Source organism: Platalea leucorodia (genome assembly GCF_965183815.1).
Source record: "Platalea leucorodia genome assembly, chromosome: 11".
Lineage (NCBI taxonomy): Eukaryota > Metazoa > Chordata > Aves > Pelecaniformes > Threskiornithidae > Platalea > Platalea leucorodia.
This window is the reverse complement of record NC_138833.1, coordinates 17,992,099-18,011,730: the sequence shown is the minus strand read 5'-3', so window position 1 is coordinate 18,011,730 and position 19,632 is coordinate 17,992,099. Positions and strand designations below refer to the sequence as shown.

The window sequence follows — 19,632 nt, the reverse complement described above, 5'->3', positions numbered from 1 at the left end:
AAAATCTCTAAATGCCGGTAATGCCAGCAAGTCCTTTCTTTGGTGCACCAGTCTGTAGGTCCATTTAATCCTGTAGAGAGTACATGGTGCTCGTGGCTGGTCTTTAAAGCTGAGCCGCGTGTGTGTGCGGGAGGGAGGAGGGATGCTGGGGGGGAGCACGCGAACGTGGGGCTATTAGAGACCGTGGGAGGGAGAGAGCAGGTTTACAACTCCGTGGCAGTCCCTGCTGATGTCCTTTGGTGGGGCCTGGAATTGCACTGCCTGCTGGGGAAGTTTTATCTTAGAGGCTGTATTTTTTGTTTGGTTCTGCGGCTCAGTGTTTACCCAGCGATTTGGTCTATGAAATGGTATGTCAGACGTAGAGGTATTTGTTTACTGCTGCATTTCTCCCTCAGATTCCCAAAGGAAATACACTCAGGTCTCCTGGAGGTAATTTCCCCGTCTCCGCATTTCTATCCTGATTTCTCCCGCCTCCGGGAATCCTTTGGGGACCCCAAGGAAAGAGTCAGGTAAGAATCAATGAGCTTAAAAACAAGCAAGCCCTGAATTAAGTGACTGCAGCATCTCCCCCCCCGACTCCGGCAGGGAAAGCTCCTCTGCAGGGCCAGGCGAGGCCTTAAACTGGCTTTATCCGAGAGCTGGAAGGACGTGGCGGGGGGTATGAACTGGCGCCAGCTTTGCAGGGCTTGCCTTGTGCTGCGGTGTTTCCATCACCAAGCGAGGGGGGCATTTTAACCCAGATGATGTTCATTTTGGAAATCCCTGAGTTTTCTAGTAACTCTTAGCTGACCAGTTTGAGACCAAAAGGGAGAGGCCGTATGCCATCCCCTCCTCCAAGAACTGTGTCACCTTCCTGGCTTAAACCCAGCCTCAGCTGGATCCCCCGAGCAGCCCGGTATCCCGGGAGAGATCGACGCTCCCATCGTGTTTGTCTCTTGCAGGTGGAGGACAAAGCAGAACCTCGACTACTGCTTTTTAATGATGTATGCCCAGTCCAAAGGCATATATTACGTGCAGGTGGGTTTGGTGCTGGGGGCGGAGGGGAGATGGGTGTACCTGTGAGTTCACTGTGGCTCGTACCCAGCTGAGAGAGGGCAAAGAGCATGTCCAGTTGTGTGATGCCGCAGAGTGGGAGCGGGTTTTAACCAGATAGGTTCAAAAACTAGGTTTCTAAGATGTTTTAGACGTGGAGACCTCCTGCATAGGGAGGGCAGGAATCCTTGTTTCATTTACCTGTTAGATTGGGTGAGAAAAATCCACTTGGAGCATCTTCCAGAATAAACTAGGTCTGTGCCAAAGCTTTCCTCCAGTCTACGGCGTGATTGCTCTGCACAGAGAGGCTCTTACTGGAACCTGGATGGGTCATTGGCACTGAGCGTCCTTTCCTCTTGCAGCTGGAGGATGATATTGTGGCCAAACCAAACTATCTCAGCACGATGAAGAACTTTGCCTTGCAGCAGCCCTCCGAAGAGTGGATGATCCTGGAGTTTTCTCAGCTGGGGTTTATAGGTAACGTTCTCCCCTGCTCACCCCAGTCCCATCAGGCACAGGTACAAGTGCCTGCTGGTTCTTGCGAGCACTTATGCTCTTGGTCCAACGACTTGTCCCCACGAGATGGTAAAATACTTGGACTTGATCACTCCCTATTTTTGCAGTGACCCTTGTGTTTACACAGGGGAGAAAGATCCTCACAGCTGGTACTGCTGATACTCACTTTTAATAAAAATAAACCTGGTCGGTGGCCCAGCCGACAGCCGAACGGCTTAGACATGACCAGTAGCTTTTAGACTGGATGGGATCTGGAGTTGCCTAAGAGTGTGCAAAAGGAAGTTTACATCAGCACAGAACTATTTTGGGAACAGTACATGGTTGCAGTAGCAGCTTGATTTGTTATTTTGGATACTGGTTTGACTGGCTTAAAACTTGTAGTTTTGGGGGCAGGAAATGGTCTGTCCTGCAGCTGGCTGAATGTTTTTCATCCTTATTTCTCCCTACTGAATGGAAGAGTTTTAGACCTTTTGAGACTGTTGTGACCTGTGAGACACTAATGCTTTCTAATTCTGTGATGAATATTAAATCCGGAACTGTATTAGCAATGCCAGCAGTACTGGTACATAAACCAGAGCTGCATGCTATTTCCTTTACGTGAGAGATGGACACATCCAGCCTCCACAGCCCACTCTCCCAAGTTTTTTTCTTCCCAGCTCTGATTCTTGACCGTTTCATGCCATAGCTGCTCTCTCTTCTCTCTTTCTTTGTGCTGTAGGAAAAATGTTCAAGTCTCTGGATCTGAGCTTGATTGTGGAGTTCATCCTGATGTTCTATAAGGACAAACCCATTGACTGGCTGCTGGATCACATCCTTTGGGTGAAAGTCTGCAACCCTGAGAAAGATGCAGTACGTAAACAACTTCTGTTGAAGGGAAACCTTCTGTTGTGTGTGGGCAAACGTGGGCTGTGTCTCCAGAGGATCTTTTCTGTGAGCTCTGGTGCTAACTGACTCTGCACCAAACCGTGCTGTCCCTGTGGAGTGTGCCGCAGGGTGTCCTTGCAGATTGTGTAAACTGGGAGTTTAGGTTTTTGTAGTCTGCAGCTGCCAGAAAAGGCATTATTTCTGCATCTAAGCACTAACAGGGTATTCCTCCTCCAGTCCTCGAGGAGAGTGGCCATTCCCCATTCTTCTGTGTTGTTTTTCATTCCGGTGTGCTGCTCTCCCTGAAGCCGTTCCCTGCTCGCTGACTGTAACCCCAGAATAACCCTTTGGCTCGGGGCTCGTGTGCCTGGAGCACACATGCGGGCTGCCCAGAGAGCTCACCCCAGATGACCCAACAGCAAGCCCGCTGTGCGTAGTGTGCCAAAATGACGCCAGAGCACGCAAAGCTCTTGTCGGGGTTTCTAGGAGGGTGCAGAGAGGTGAGACGGGCTCCGTTTTCATACTGCCATCTCGTTTGCGGAGCCGTGTCCGCACAAAGCCTTGCGGACAGCAGCACAGAAGCCCCCGTGCCCTGTGGAGGTTGTGTTTGAACTCCCATCGGCGGCGGCAGCAGCGAGGGGCTAAAGCGAGTGGGAAGGGCAGAGGAGGGGGGGTGTGACAGCAAATGTAAGATGAGCTCACCACCAGATACTCTCCTGTCTCCTCTCTGAACATACTGTATTTACTCATACGCTCGTTCGCCCTCCTCCCCCGGCGGAGAATGAGCAGCGCAGTCCCCGTGCAGAGCTTGAAGCCGGTCGCTTAGGACAGACCTCATGGCCACAACTGCTTTGTGGTGGCAAGTGCCAGAGCAAGTGGTCGCTCTGGGGATAAATACTGTATTTATGTGCTGGGGGGGGACAGGGCATCCTCAGGGCTCTGCAGAATTGGGGCAAGGATGTGGTTTAATTTGGCCTGATCCCTGGCAGAGGCTGTGACGTCGGCTCCAGTCCCCCATGTGCAGCAGGACCAGTCTCAGATGATGTCCATCGTGTCCTCCTGGCAGTTCAAACCATGCGCTCAGGTGTGACAGAGCAGTCCCCAGGCCTGTCTGGCAGCCCCCAGGGTCCTCACAGCCATGGGCAAAGCCAGGGTGGTGGGATGCTGGGATGGAGCTGGGAACGATGCTGCTGTCTGTGCCCCCCCCAAAAATCTTCAGCTTGAACATTGATTAAATGCAAATCCTGCTGTGCAGGATCTTCTTCTCCTTAGCTCATCTTCACTCATCTTCTCCTACCTGGCAGAGCCAAGGTTTTCCCAGGGGAAACTGCAAGCCTCTTCAATGTGTTGCCTTTTTAAAAATTAACCTACTTTCCATGTGGATTTCTGGCTCCTTTCCCCCACTGTTTGCATGATTAACTCTGCACAGTGCCCTTTCAAATACGACTTTCCCTTGTAAATCCCACTGTGCAGAATCAAATTGGTAGCGGGGAGGATTTGTCTTTTTGATTGAAAGTTTGTTTGACCTGAGCTTTTGGTAAGTGCTTTGCCTGCTCTGGATATATTCTGCTCTTTCTTTTTTAACTAATTTTAGGTTTACCTGGGGTAGAGCTTTGTGGAGGGATGACCTTCTTACCACCAACTGAGCCATTCCCCCTCCTGGCTCGCCTGAGACAATGCTGCTTTCAGCAAATGCTTCTTCAGCAGAAGGGAAAAAGGGGAGAAAGAGAAATCAGGAGATGCTGTGGCTCCCTCCATTCCCTTTCCTCCTGCTCTCCCCATCCAGAGTGAGATCAGACTGGATGGGGTTGTGTCTGGGGTTGCTGGCAATGAGTAGGGTCTCTCCCATTAGCACGGCTAGTTTTAATTTTCTAATGTAACGTGAGCTGGATTAGGGGATTATCTATCTCTTCTGCAGCTCGCAGGGGTCATGCCTGGAATTTCCCAGCTCCCGGCACAGTGGTGGTGGCCTGTGTGGGCAGCCCGTCGCGGGGGCTCGGTGTGGCTGCGCCCTGCCTGGTGCCAGGCAGCCAGTGCCACGCCGGCCGGCAGCGGGATTTCTGCCGGGGTTGCTCTTGGGTGGGAGGTTGCGAGAGGTGGTAAGGGTGTGCGTGCGTTTCTTGTCTTGGAAAAAGCAAAATTTGGGAAACAAAAGCCCTCTCCCTCTGGTTTTTAACCCTGTATTTTTGTCCTGCTCCCCCAAACTGAGAGAAATGAACTATTTTTAAAGTGTGAGTTATTGTCTCCACACTCTCAGTGTTTTTCCCCTTCGTCTTTTATTCCTTCCATCATCTCTCTTCCTCCACCCCACGGAAAATCACTGGCTGGATCAGAGTTGCATCTTCAAGTTTATTTACATGGTGGGATGAGTGCGGAACAGTCAAACAGCTCAGACGATGGCACGTGCCATACATCTGCCTAACAAAATCTGCCAACAAACTGAAAGCTCTGCCTGTCTGAAAAGAGCCCGCAATTGCTACCTGTTCGCTTAGGCTCTGAATCGTCCCAGGGCTTACTGTACCTTCAGACATCGGTGATCCCGAGCTCTGAGTTGTAGGAAAAAGGCTTTCCTGATAAGCCAAGGAAAAAAGAAATAAAATTATCTGGCTCTCCCTACCTGACAGCACCCGGAGGAGATTTGCTCTGCGCTTGCTAAGCTATGCTTGGCAAGGAGACATTTGACACTTAAACCTGGGCACCCTGGCTGCCCAGCAGAGCCCGGGGGGTGACCGGCCAAGAGTCATGGTCGGGTTCCTCCAGAGTGCGGTTAAAAGCCCTCTTGCCAAATTAAAGCTGAAATAACACAGAAAGGCATAGAGATGGAGGGGCAGGGATGTTTATCACTCCTTGTGCCCTTGACCGTTCCTCTCCCAGGGCACAGTTGACCGTGGAGGTTTAAGCATGGGGCGCTGCGGGATTGTCTCGTTTCAGAAACACTGCGACAGGCAGAAGGCAAACCTGAGGATCCGCTTCAAGCCCTCGCTCTTCCAGCACGTGGGAACCCACTCCTCCTTGGCTGGGAAGATACAGAAGCTGAAGGTGGGTACCAGCTGCCTGTCCAAGCCACAGACAGCCTTTGTGCCAGGCCTGGCCTGCAGGCGCCCGGGAACTGGCTGCTTTTGGGGTGGGGACATCAGTGACAGCAACTGGTGGGACAGTGGTGGCTGGATTTCTGTGCAGTGGTTGTGTTTTATTCTGAATTACAGTGAGCTTATGTAGCTCCTACTTCTCAGCGTGGCAGTGACATGTACCAAGAGTCGCTGCAAGCTTTTAAGCCTTAGTACTGGTCCTGGCCGCCCATCCTGAGTGCCAAACCATGACCAGGCAAGTGATTTCGAAGCATCTACTGAAAAACCCTGCAGAGATGACTCCTGGGTTGGTCTGACTTCCTTCCCACCCCCCTCCTTGTTCCTGGGATTTGCTGATAGGCAAACTAGAGCTTGCTGTGTAAGAGCTTAAATTGTTTGTGTGTATTTAAACAGTAACAAAATCCAGCTTCCCACAGCTAGGTGTGCAGGACCCACGGACACACATCCCTGGGCTGTCCGCAGTCCTGTGTCTGTCCAATCCCCAGGTAAATGGATGGTGTAATCAGTTTGTATCACAGTGCAGTGCCTGTCAGGCCGTGTAATCCAGTCATTTTACGCTATCGTCAGCCTCCCAGCCACCTTCTCCTCAGGTGGGGCAGGGACACTTGGACAAAGAAAGCGCTTTGGTGCCGGATCATAGTGCAGAGCAGTGGTGCTTCTCTGGGCTGTCTCTCCTGAAGTTGTGTCCTCCTGGGATCCAGCCACACATTGCCCTGTCTGGTGCCTTCCCCAGATCGCTTCCATCCCTCATCCTTCTGCGCTGTGCAAATTGAGAGCTTTTAATTTGCAGTGCCCTGTTGCTGGGACCCCTGTTCCTCACGGGCAAGAGCAGCTCGTGACCTTTTCTGCCCTTTTGCTTTGCACCCACCAAGGACAAGGACTTTGGCAAGCAGGCCCTGCGGAAAGAGCATGTGAACCCTCCTGCGGAGGTGAGCACCAGCCTGAAAACCTACCAGCACTTCACCTTGGAGAAGGCTTACCTGCGGGAGGACTTCTTCTGGGCCTTCACTCCCACCGCTGGAGACTTTATCAGATTCAGATTCTTCAAACCGCTCCGCATCGAAAGGCCAGTGCCTGGGGGGGTCGGCGGGGGAGGACGTGGGGACAGCCTGGAGCATGTGGAGACACTTTCCTTTTGCTCTTCTGGCTTATATTGAATTTCTTGCCCATCTCCTGCTTGGCTGCCCAGGGGGAGGGAGCAGTGCTCTTCTAGGGGGACGATAACTTGACCCTTTTTGGTGGGGCCACGTTTGCCGGAGCCCTTTGCTTTCCTGCGCTTCTGAACAATCCGTGCTTTAGCTAATCTGGCGCAGAAGGTCTCCTTCCAAATCATGTGCTCGTGGGCTTTTTGGGAAGATGCTTGCTAGGTTGAGCTGTTTGATGGTTCAGCTGGGGTGAAAGTCACCATGTCCCCCCTCGCTCAGTGTGGGTTTCCATGGCTTTGGTCTCTGTCACAGGTTCTTCTTCCGCAGCGGGAACATCGAGCACCCAGAAGACAAACTCTTCAATACGACTGTGGAGGTTTTGCCGTTTGACGTAAGTGTTTTATTGAGAATTGAGACGGGGGTGGAGTGGGAAGCAAGAGAGGTTTGAGAGAAGGGAACTGCTTAAAGCCGTCAGGAAAATCTTTGCAAGACTCGTTGCCTTTGAGAGGTGCTGGCTGGGAGCCAGGGGGTCACGCCTGGGGTGGTACCACCTCGGGAGCGGGGATGCTGCGCTGAGCAGTCACTGTGGGAGCCATCCATGCCTGCAGAAGGGATGCTGAGATGGATGGGATGGCTGCAGAGGAGGGGATGGAGCCAGGATGGTGCAGTGGAAGCAACAGCATGAGGGCAGCAAATGCCCTCTTGTGTTGGGGCATGAGGCTCAGGGTGCCAGGTGGGGGGACGAGATGCCAAGGGCTGCTGGCAAGAGGGGTTCCAGGGTTGCTGCTGTTGCTTGGGGCTTTTGGGTGGCTCTTGCCACTGGCCTTGTGCAGAGCTTCTCTCTTTCCCGCAGAGCCTGCAGTCGGATAAGGAAGCCTTGCAGGAGGGAAGAGGCGCAGCCGTCAAATACCGCAGGATGCCGGACGGCTACATCCAGATAGGTACAGCAGGCTGCAGGGTGCTAAACTGCCCGCTGGGTTTGATAACACAGCCCATAGCCTCACTGTCAAGTGAATCGAGACCCTTAGTGCTGTTTGCTTGGCAAAGAGTAATTTCTGCTTGTTGGGAGCCAGGTTGGAAGAGGACTTAATTGTCACTGTCTCCTCTCCTCCACTGCCCTCCCTCCCCTCTTAGACTAGGTGTCCTCTTCAGGTAGTTTTCAGTCCTATGTTTCTGCCTGTCTCTGCTCAGAGCTGGGACCAAATTATTCAGATTATCCATTTACCTAACCCGGTTTTAAAAACCTCCACCGTGGGCAATTTCGCGCTCTCCCTCCACAGCCTGTCTCGGTACTCACACCACTTGCAGCTTGGACTTTGTCTCCTGCCACCTGAGCTTGTTTCAGTGCTTGTCCTGCCCTTGGACAAGAATGAGTGAGTGCAGCCTACGGGGACCTGCTGGTGCATGGTAAAACCCTGGTGTCCCTGCTAAGACTTTTTTTTTTTTTTAAATAGACAATTAAAAATTCCCTGACATGTGTAGCTTTTTGCCATTTTAGCATTCCACTGCATGCTGTCTGGTTTCTGCCAGTTGCATTTTCAAAAAAAAAAATCGCACCCAAAAATGGGACATAGCAACAGGCTGAGACCTTGCTAGCACTATGGATATGAGACTTGCCTCCACGGCACGGATCCTGAACCAACATTTGGCTCTGACAGGACAGTGCTGCCATCAGGTCACTCTGCCCCGCTTTCGCACAGCAGTGAGATGCAGCCAAATACTCCCCATTGTGTTTTATTTAGCTGATTTTTTTGTTCCCCTCAGTGTAGCATTTTGCACCGTATTGACATCCACGCTGCTGGTTTTCAGCCCGTCTCTCTCGTGTCGGGGAGCCGCGGGCAGGGCGCTGCCATGGCTGCTCGTGGTCCCCTCGGGGGGTGCTGGCTGCCAGGGGACCGTCCCCCTGTCACCCACGTGCTCTCCCCACCAGGCTCCTTCTCCAAGGGCGTTGCGGAGGGTGAGGTGGACCCGTCCTTCGGGCCGCTGGAGGCCATCAGGCTGTCCATCCAGACCGACTCCCCAGTGTGGATCATCTTGAGCGAGGTAAGCCGGGCTTCATCGGCAGAGGGACGGCCCTGCCCAACTCTTGGCTTGGGGCTCCCCGCCGCCCCAGCTTCTCTCTGATCCCGGCCCTCTCTCCTTTCAGATTTTTATCAAAAAAGCGGAGTGATACGGGCGTGAGAAGGGTGGACACACGCATGGATCCCCGGTCCTGCTCCCTCCCCTCCCGCTCCCTCCTCCCCGCGGCGCCTCGCCCGGGCACAAGGACAGCCACGCCGGCGAGGCGCAGGCCCGGCTGCCGGGAGGCGGCACACGCCGACAGGCCTCGGCAAACTGGCTGGCACCACCATCCCCAGCCGGTGCTGCGGGGCCAGGACATCGTCTTCTCTGGAAGAAGATTAAAAAGCAAAAAAACCAATATCCCATGCAGAGGGCTGGCTTTGCTCCCCTCAGCCCCTCACGGGTGCATGGCTGCCGTGCGTGCCACTCGAGCCGCAACGACACGGGACAGTTTGGAGTCGGGATGAGCTTTAGCAAGCGTGGGGACTAAAAGCACCTTCAGCCCAGGACAGGGCAATCACTGGCTGTATTTGGGGACAGAGCAGGGGCTTGGTCACGTTGAGTCCTGCCGGCTGACCCCGCAGGCGCACTGCGATGGAGACGGCCAGGGACCAAGGTCTGCCTTGCCTTTGCCCAGGCAATGGTCCTGGCCACAGCTGAGGATTAAGCGAGGGTGAAGACTGACCCTCCTTCGGCGGAGGAGGAATGAATCCAAAGGGGTTGGAGCTATAAGTATGGCAGGGAAAACAAACAAACAAAAAAATAAAATACACCACACTGTGCCTGCCAGCATTGAACACAGCCCCTTAACTCATGGTGAAGTCTCCAGTGTCTTCATGCCTTGAGATTGAGTGCAGAAACCATCTTTTTAAATAACTATTTCAGTTATTAATTGGTGTGAATTTTTTTTGAGGGGGGGGGGAAAGCAGAAGTAGCCCAGTTCAAAAATAGTAGGGATTAGTGTAAATCCCAATGTCTCTTCAGCTATACACTGGAATGCATTATACTACTTTAATGTGCTGTATTTTTTATTATTGGATACATTTGATTTTTTCAAGTACATCTCTATATATAAATATATAAAATAATGTGCACTGTAATAAAAACTAAATTTAAACCTTTGATGCGGCAGTGAGAGTCCCTCATGGCAGGGAGGCACGTGCTCCGGCTCTGCCCGCCTCTTCCCCTCCCCAGGACGGGTGGGCGTCCCGGGGGATCGGGGACCTGCGGTAGCCCCTCCACCCGAAACAGAGTCATTCCTCAGCGCTCACCAATACCTGATACTCCCAAAGCATTGCCCGTGCTGGGGAAAGCACTTAGAGCAGCCCAGTGGGACACTGGTTATTTTTTTGCCCCAGCACCACAGGAACCTTCACCAGTTATTAAAAAAAGAAAGGCTGGTCAAGTCTCCTCGGCAGGGAGCAAGGAAGGCACTTGGTCACCCATATACCCACGGGTGCAATTGTGGAACAGTTGGCTTTCTTATAAAATATGTTGCTTTTTTTATACCCACATACAGCTTAGCAAGGAGCTGCCTGCTTGATGCCTCCTTTGGTTACCTGCGAACCCCAAGTTTGCGGCGGAGGTTGAAATCCAGAGAGAGGGCGAAGTCCTACTGGTGGGTCAGTAATAAGTGAAGTCGGAGCCAAGTCAAGATCATTCAAGGCAATGCCAAACACAGACATTAGCATTTGGACTAGTGTCAGGCTTTTTTCCCAAAATTTGGACAAGGTTTTAGACAAGTTTGCCCATCCTTTCAAGTTAGTTTTAATCACAGCAGCTTTTCCCATGCAACCCAGTCCTGTAACCCTTGGATGTTCTCCCCAAGCACTTTTGACAATCAATCACAGGTGATTTCTACTGAGAAGAGGAATTTATTTTTTGTATATCTCTGGTGTGATCCCTCAACATAGATCATTACAGCAGTAAGGAGGAGTGATGACAGCATACGGGTCAACCTGTGCTCCATGAGGCAGAGCCAAAGGTGCTAGATGTTTTAGAGCAGACAGTGCTACAAAACCTGGCAGTGAAGCCCATCAGCAGGGGCAGAGGCTGGGCAGTGTTTGCTTTCTAGAAGGGAAATGATCTCTGAAGAGCAGAGCTTCGCGAGCAGAGGAGTGCCAGCATCCACCTCCCTTCAAAGGTAAGCAGAGAGCTGGGGAGATACTCGGTCACCGACCATGCCACACGAGTCCCTCCCCTCCGCGGGGGGCGAGCAGTGGTTTTGGGGGGGCTGCGGCCCCGCTCACCAGGCGCCGAGCAGCTGGCGGGGCCACGCCAGCGCTGCCGTCCACGCGGAGGAGTGGGGCAGCAGGAAGTGCGCCAGGAGCCCCACCACCGCCAACCCCAGCAGCAGCCAGAGCAGCCGGGCGCTGGCGTACAGCGGCCCCAACCTGCGTGGGGAGAAAAACACCGTCAGACACCGCCAGCCGACCCAGGGCACGAAGCATGCTGGCGAGGGCTTGGCGTCCCCCATCCTCCTCCAAGACTGTGCTGGGGAAGAGCTGGCGGGGCCACGAGCGTGTGGGGGCAGGAGGGGAGGAGAAGGGGTGATGCAAACCTGCCTTCAGTCCCACCTGCAGGAAGGAAACCTGCCCCAGGGGATGCATTCTGCACCCAGCCTCCCCGGGTTGGTCTGGGGTGCCCGCAGCCCTCGGCTACTAACCGTCCCTGCGCAGCCACGGCATATCCCTGGAAATACTTGAAGCGGGTGTAGAGGTACAGCAGCCCACACACTGCGGCTACACCTGCGGGGAAGAGGGGAGCCAAGTCCTGATGGGCCAGGGGTCCCTGGACACAGCCGGAGCTGCAGCCCAGCTCAGCCACCCATGCCCCCGCTTCCCCCTGCAGATGGGGCCACAGCCACGCAAACCAAATGCAGAGGGACTTGGCTTTAAAACAGTGTGGGAGTTTAAATGGGGTTTCTTCCTTCCCTTTTTGTCAGGGATGAACCTCTCTACCCCCTGAAGTTGCCCCGTGGTGGCAGCCAAATGCCCTAAACCCACTTGGTACAGGATGGCCGGCGGCTGACATTGTTTCGGTTATGGTTTCTCACTCTGACAAAGCGATTTGGGTATCGCATTGCAGCTCAGCTTCAGTTTGCACCTTCCCTGGCGCAGCAGGAAGCAGCAGCCTCGGAAGCAGAGAGCCACGCTGCTCCCAGCCGCACCACCACCCTGCTGCCACGCGCCAGCCTGACCTTATCTAAGAGAAGAAGCACGGGCTGCCAATGCCACCAAACATCTCTGGGCAGGAGACCGGCTCGGCTGCTACCAGCAGCTTCATGCACGCTGGAGTCGGAGCGCTCCTCAGTCCGTCCTGCCAAAGGGGAACTTCGCTTTCCCCAGGTAACAGCCTCACGGGTACAGAGAGGACGTGCCTGAGTTGCAATGGGATTTAAACTGGGATATTTTGGTTTAGAATAGAACAGAATTAGACTAGACTAGACTAGACTAGACTTATTTCAGTTGGAAGGGACCTACAATGATCATCTAGTCCAACTGCCTGACCACTTCAGGGCTGACCATATGGTGCACGTGGTTTGGGTTGGGGTTCCCCCCCCCATCCCTCTTACTTTGATGGAAGAAGATTCCAGCAACCCAGAGGAGCGAGATGAAGATTGGAAAATATTCTGAGCAATTTGCCCTGGTGAGAAGCAGAGATGAGTGTTAAAACTGCATCTTCGTATGTCAGAGACCGGTTAACCAAGGCCAGAGAGCTGAAAACACAGACTGGAGCAAACTGGAAGGGCCGATAAGAGGCGTTGCTGTGCTGTGCCAGGGAGAAGCAGCCTTTTTTGCAACGAAGGACACCCAATATCTGTATTTTAGAGAAGAAAAGCACCCAAACAACGCACAGCGGTCACCTCACCTGCATTCACATGGACCCTGCAATGACGAGCCGTGGCCGAGATGGACATTTGTCTTTGCTGAACCCTCGACAGGCTCCGTCCTTGGCCCCATAGGCAGTGTCTTCACAGACATCTACTGCAGCTACAGCTTAAAAGCTACAAGGTAGAGGTTCCTTGACATTATTTAAGGAGCGTTCTCTTCCCCTTGGGTGAGCACAGCTCAAATTTGGGTGTCACACAAGTCATACTCCAAGAAGGAGCCTTCTCCCAGATTTAATTCGGCAGAAGGTAATCAGATCTGCAGCCAGGTTTTCTTCCTTCCTTTTTCTTTTAGTGACAAAAATATAGATTTTTCTGCAAGAAAGGATGGTGGGAGCTGTGCTATTAAAGCTAATGGTTTTGTTTCTCAATTTCTCCTACATTTTACCATTCCCTAGGCAATTTAATCTTAAATCTGGCCAAAAATTTACCAAGCCTTGAGGAACGGAGCCAGATTGGGAGCTGGAAAAAGTCTGAAGAACTTTACACTGCAAATGCAGTTTGAGCCTCAGCGAGGGGAGGCTGCCAGGTTTCCACGAGTGAGTAATAAATCAATACCTTTCTTCCCCTCTGTTTTTCTTTAATATGTCAAAACCAATTATGCATTTGTATCTTTTTCCATAGGGAAAAGAATAAAGGGAGGAAGAAGCCCGCAATGAAGAAATACCTTCTCAAAACTCAAGTTCTCTGAGGTCGCCTCCTCTGCAGAATACAGTGGAGGGCTTCCCAGTACGCCGCGGCCCACAGCACAACTCGGTTAACGCACAGCCCAGTATTTAATTAAAAACCTCATCAACAGCTACCCCGCTAGCGAAGGCTGATGCCTCCCCTGTAGGCTGGCCTTTCACTGCATCGCAAAAGGACCAAAGTGGGTGTTTTTGTCACGCCACAAATATTTCCTGCACGCTGGCAAGGAAATGCAGCTGCTTTGTTCAGGATTTAGTGCCGTGCTCGAGCAACCCGTCAAACCAGCTCCAGCCAATTCCTTTCAATTGCTTACGAAACAGCACGACTGAGATGAAAGATGGAATCTGGTGCTTGCTGGAAGCCGAAGGGATCTGTGAACATTTCCAGTTTAGCTCCAGCATTGCTCTCTCCATAGGAACAGAGCAAAAAAGAAACAGCCCTCGGCATGGGCCCGCGAGTGCTGACTTTCACAGTACAATGGCTTAACAAAAGAAAAAATAAAACCGTCCTCATAGCTGGTTGTGCCCGCAAGGCCCTTTGCTTCAATTCAACAGCAAAAACTTACAAGCAAATATTAGGCTATTAATATAGCTTCAGCTACTCTCACAATTTGGAGCCAATGTTAATATGAAACTTAATTATGATAATGCATTAATGCTAAGCACCTCTTCCATACAGCCACTAATTCGTAATTTGGCTGCCTCTCACGATGCCAGAAGGAGGATTATCGGGGATGGACAGAAACACCCCAGCCAGAGCAAAGTGCTCCAAATCAAAACTCGGACCTCTGCATGCGAAGCATTTACAAAAAAAAAAAAAAAAAAAAAAAAAATCTAGTATCAGCAGCAATAAGTGAAAAGGTGACTTGAGGGTGACTTCAGTCTTTCCTGGCAGTGACATTTGACTCTAGATGGAGTCACAAAGTCGTCAAAATCTTACTGAGCTCTGAAGATCCGCTCGAATTCAGGGTGACCTGTTGTCTCGGGAGGGGAGACCTTGTACTTCCGCCGGGCATAGATCACCTGCAGCGCAAAATAGGCTATAAAAAAAGAACAACACAGGAATGGTAAAAGTCCAGCAGCATTTTATGTAGCCAAGCTTTATCTAGCTTGGCATCAAGCAAGTGGTTAGAGGAAAAGAGCTGACACTGTCTAGGTTCATAGTCCAGGGCTGTCACACACAACCTGGAATAAATGTGCCATTTATTTCAGGCTCGTACTCTAAATTCAGATTTGGTTATCCTAGCAGAGCCCGCGTACCGCGGAGCTGATGTGCTGGCTGGCGCTTTGCATAGCCACACGCCCGGTACGCAGCAGCAGAGCCCTTGGTGCTGCTCCCCAGCAGATCAGCTGCGCCCAGGAAGGCCAGCAACACACATTAAGACCCTACTGAGTCCACATCCCATAACAGAATTATGATTCTTTTTTAAAAGTATTTAGAGTATTAGTATACCCTCAGCCAGTCTGATGGGAATAATGTATAACACCTCCCGCTACAGTGAGTGGGCGCAAAGCTTCTGTACAAGGATGGCACCACGTCCCAGAGCAGCATCCAAACTGTGAAGCACTGGGAGATCATTAAGTCAATTAGGGATGCTCGTAATCATGGCAATATAAGGAAATGGTGAAGGGGGTGATTATTTCTTCCACTTCATTCCTGCAGGGTAGCCCCGAGGCTTGAGCAGTTCAAGGAGCAGAAAATGACTGCCTGTGCCAAGCTTGGGCCAAGGTGCTAACTAACTGTGCCTGCTGCATCGCTCCTTTGGACATTTGTAAGGGACATGGAAAAATCGCTTCTTAAGGGTGAAAACTTGTTAACTGAAGATTTGGACTGTTTCACTATTTGATGAAAGTTCTTAACTCCCACAGGTGACTGCTGATGTTTCAAGTGTTTATCTTTTAGGTGCACTACTACATTGTTGCCTTTATGGAAAATGAGGATTTTTCGTACAAGAGAAAACTAAATTATAAAAAACAATTACTTTGATGGCTGTGACAGCGTGCTGCTAAGCGAGTCACTTGGATGAGCAAGGTCCTAACATAGCAACATTTCCGGCGCATCGAACAGAGAGACAAGGAGCCAGGCTGCAAGGACTGCCTTGTGGCCTGTCCTGTTCTAACAAAGAAGATAAAAGCAGAACAGCAGGAGAGAGAAGGAAAGCAGGAACAGATGTTGCAAGATTAAAGACAAGACAGATCCATGCGTGCCTGCAGAAAAGCATTAGAACGTATGTAGAAGGGACTTAGAAATGTAAATAATCTGATGCTCTGTAACCTGTGTATTACACAACATATTATCCATTTACATACAGAGACATTCACTTAAGAAAACATCCGTGTGTTCCAGTGTCTTCCACAGTGTGTGCAGTGACCCAGCTCTGAACAAGAGCTGCTGGGAGAGAAGGGTGGGGAGGACGAAGTTTGCTTTCCCCCCCGATTTGTGTGCGGCACGCTAATTATGGTCAAGGGTGAGGACATCGTCCTGCCTCTGCGATGCGGCAGGACACAACACAGCATCCCCTCTGTGAAACCAGAGAGCCAGGTCTGCAGTAACGCACGACCGGCAACTCAGCGGTGGCTGGCAGAGCTCTGGTAAAAAGATGATGAAAGTGTGACCCATCCTGTTACCTCCTCTTCACATCAGATAAGCACAGCTCTCCTACGCGGCAGTTTAATGCTCTCCGGGTGTGCCCAGCCACCTCTTGAGAAATGGACCGAGCTAAAGTTACTGCATCGTGCACAGCTCTGGCTCGTGGCATAAGCCTGACTGTGCTGGGCAATGGTCTTCATCCTGCTTCGTGCCTAATGTAGCGTTCTTGTGACTGATGAGCATGGTAAGAGTAACTTCAGACCCAGCCCCTCCATCAACTCTGTCCTTAACATCTTGCTTGTATACAGGGGCAAATACTCAGACATGTCCTGCAACAGATCCCTTAGGCTTAGGGATGGATAATACATAAAACAACCACCCAAGAGGAGCAAGAGCCTTTTGGAGGCTGGCTAGCTGTCCTCCAGACCTGGTGTATGGGCAAAGCATTAAGGAGCTTCATCCTTAATCACCCTCCAAAAACAGTTCTCAGAATGAAGTGCTGAAAAAAAAACCCCACACTGCATAAGCCTTCTCAGCATGGACTTTTAGGGAAAAGAGTTCAATCTACTCTGCAAACCTTTCAAGCTACTTTTTTGTGATTCGTGTCTCAAGGTTAAAATCCTTTGTGGATTCCTACACAGCTCATAGGGGCTGAGCTCTCCCTGCACTTTGTTCCTCAGTAGAAGTATCAGCCAGACCTTCATTCTCTATTTGATTATGTCCACAAACTTGTCAAACCGTATTCTAGCTGCTATCTATCTGCCTCATCTGAGTGAATCTGGCAAACAAGCTCTGTGGGGACTGACAGACGGTGGCATTGCATAAGCTTTATTTCCTTTGAAGCCATGATAAAAAGGGGAACACCCCCCCCAAAAAAACAAAAAAAAAAACCCCAACCAACCAACCCGAACAACTGTGGTAGCATAGTTCTGCTCTCTGGTACAGCATTCAACACGGGGCAGGGGCATGTGTCCGCAGAGCACTAAGCTCAGAGCTTTGCTAAACTGAGCATAACTAGATTAAAAAGGGGAAAGTTACTTGAAAGAATGCAGAAACCGTGGGCTCCCAGCAAATTAAGGAGAAAATAAAAAACAACCAACCCTGTACTAAGCTCAGCCATTGAATTGGGTCTCCTACACCAGGATGTGATGGAAGAGCACGTGTACCTATAGCGCGCGTCGGTGTTTCGGTGCTCTGCCTTCTCAGACTGAATCGCAGGTCTGTAACTCCCCCACAGAATGTCCTTTCAAAATACGCAAGAAAAGCTACTGCACAGCTCTGAATCAAGGTGACATTAGCACACGTATTTCTTACTAGCAGAGAGAAAGGAAACGCACAGTATTTATAATTGCTCCTTGGCTTCCCATGCGGAGACCATAACATTTTGTCCGATCTAATGTAGATAAGAGGGTGGCAATGCTTGCTATTTATCTATCTGCTGGCTTCACACCTATGTATGTTTTGCACAGCATGAAAGTAAAATGCCTAAGGCTGCAACCTTTAAAAAAATACTTGAAGTTGCCATAAAACAAATATATTTGAGACAAAACTGCTATCTAGGAATTTGCTCCTGAGGGTTTCCCAATGGAAAGGGCTTAGCAACGTTTCCGTAACTCAGTTTCAAGTCTTCTTCACCTCTTCTCTTTGCGCACTAAACACTCCCTCCATCCCCACTTAGTTTAATAACAAAAAAATTCCTAAGACAAAAGTATCTTCCATTTGTAGTTGCTGATATTTCTCTGTAAATTGTTTGAGAGGAAATTACTGATAATTCAGAAATCTTGAACTCTATTCTTCAAGTAGCATATTTGTGTTTTAAATAATGCTTTTATTAAGAGATGTATCATCTGATGGCTAAAAATACATCAGGCTGCTCAGAGATTCACATAAGAAAAGCAAAGAGGTGCGATAGCTCTGCAATGAATTAACTGAGTAATAAAACACCCCAAACAAACCTTTCCTCATAGAAATGTGAAGATTTTTAATAAAATGGGGCTCTGTCCCCACGCCAGGCAGGGGCAGCGTCCCCTTCCGTGACCCTCCTGAAGCCCAAAGGACCCACAATTAAACACAAGAAGTAGACAGAGCTTGGCAACCCTACTGCTTCTTTCTAAATGGCCTGAACCAAAAGCACCTATTTAAATTACAAGAAGTCACCGAGTTTCTTTGAAGATGTCTGCATCTATTTCTGACCAGAAGGGCTTGCATTAGTTCCCAAATTACTGTGTGCTGTCGACTCATCTTGTCATCTGCTCCGTGCAGCTAAGCTATATGAATGGAACACATAACGCTATCAGTCACAGAGGAGAAATGCATGTGTACATGGTGCTCTTTCCTATATAGGTATGATGTATGTTTTTGCACTGACCTCTTCATAAGCATATTCATTTATTTCAGCTACCTCCATCCACTCAAAGTTACAAATTACCTGCTAAAATTCAATCACAGAAAATATTTTACTTGAAAGACATTCTATTGTTGAAATTGTTTTAATTTAAAAGTAAAACTTAGATCTCATTTCCTTCTAGGATGCTGGCTTTGAGGTTTGTGAATCATTTTAGTCCTTATTAAATAATGAACATCCTCAGCCGTTACACTTCCACATGAATAGCCAAACATTTGCATCATTTTACCGTGTTGGAAAAACAGCAACTTTCATTCCACAGAGACTCCAATCAAAATACAGACACCAAGTTCCACAAAGTTTAATATAGTTAGCTTAATACTACCTAGCATTATATAAAGGATATTTACCTTGCTCCAGGACTCCCAAGACTGTGACAGTGGCCAGCAGATCTATCTGATTTCTCATGTTGCTGACTGTGGATGAAAATCCTAGCCAGGTGCGATGAGGACAGCTGCTCTCCAACCCTCTCTCCCACCCTCCCACTACTGCATGCTCTACAACACAGCCTCCTTAGTGCTCTGCAGCAACACGTGTTTCCTCCACCACACATTAACCCTCCCCACACCACACAATTTGCCAAAGCAGCCAGCCATCAGAAAATGTCCACTCGAGACAAGTGCCTTTTGCTGAACTATGTAACAGCAAAAGTTTTCCATGTGCAAACTGTAAAATTCTTGAAATTATATTTACAGATTTTGTACCATGATTGAATTATATATTGCTGGTAATTTAAAGATGACGGGAATTTTTCCAGCCCTTTTATTGCTAGTTTTAATCAGCTCTAAAGCATCTAAATTATGTGTGACGTTGTAAAAAATTATTAACAAGCATTTACGAATTAATGACTTTACCTTCTGCCCTTATTCCAAGTAGTGGAGTTGACCACGTGAAAGATTTTCTAGACTTCAGCTAGAATAACCTAATTCTGTTACTGGACTCTGAATTTTTAAAAGAGCATTCAGATATTTTATCCTATTATTTAATACTGTAAGTTTACCAAATAAGAGTATGGTTTTTTTCTAGCACTCAGTTACTTTTTGTAGTTTTCCGATGTTCCTAAAATTCTGCAGTACAAACCTTTTCCTGGCTAACATACAAGTTCTCAGTTCAGAATGGATGGCAACATAGGATGTAGGAACATACAGACCCTCAGAAATGTTACACTGACATCAGAATTGTATCTGTGAAACAAAGTTTGAAAACCAGCAGTATTTTAGCCTTGAATTTCTCCCCACTCCACAAAAGCGAAACATGCATCCATTCAAAAAGTTATCCTGTGTTTTGGAGCAACTTTATATGGATAAAAGACTACTCTGACTTTAAAGATTTTAAAAACAAAAAGGAGGGGGGAAA

The 19,632-nt window shown here is 49.6% G+C and overlaps 2 protein-coding genes across 2 annotated transcripts in view; one reads left to right on the top strand and one right to left on the bottom strand.

Annotated features, from left to right (window-relative positions):
• MGAT4B (alpha-1,3-mannosyl-glycoprotein 4-beta-N-acetylglucosaminyltransferase B) overlaps positions 1-9,823 on the top strand; it is a 52,391-nt gene extending 42,568 nt beyond the window's left edge. Inside the window, exons 6-15 of the mRNA XM_082324408.1 lie at positions 396-509; positions 942-1,017; positions 1,395-1,509; positions 2,267-2,397; positions 5,344-5,451; positions 6,374-6,567; positions 6,959-7,037; positions 7,500-7,587; positions 8,577-8,689; positions 8,793-9,823. Of these exons, the coding sequence (XP_082180534.1) occupies positions 396-509; positions 942-1,017; positions 1,395-1,509; positions 2,267-2,397; positions 5,344-5,451; positions 6,374-6,567; positions 6,959-7,037; positions 7,500-7,587; positions 8,577-8,689; positions 8,793-8,816 (1,042 nt within the window). The 3' untranslated portion in view covers positions 8,817-9,823. The remainder of the gene's footprint in view (positions 1-395; positions 510-941; positions 1,018-1,394; positions 1,510-2,266; positions 2,398-5,343; positions 5,452-6,373; positions 6,568-6,958; positions 7,038-7,499; positions 7,588-8,576; positions 8,690-8,792) is intronic.
• Positions 9,824-10,952: 1,129 nt separating this feature from the next.
• On the bottom strand, positions 10,953-18,684 carry LTC4S (leukotriene C4 synthase; the record flags this gene model as incomplete). The annotated part of the gene is made up of 5 exons (XM_082323993.1): positions 10,953-11,100; positions 11,373-11,454; positions 12,282-12,352; positions 14,223-14,322; positions 18,627-18,684. The coding sequence occupies 5 exons, from the start codon at positions 18,682-18,684 to the stop codon at positions 10,953-10,955; spliced, it is 459 nt and encodes a 152-aa protein (XP_082180119.1).
• Positions 18,685-19,632: the final 948 nt, after the last annotated feature.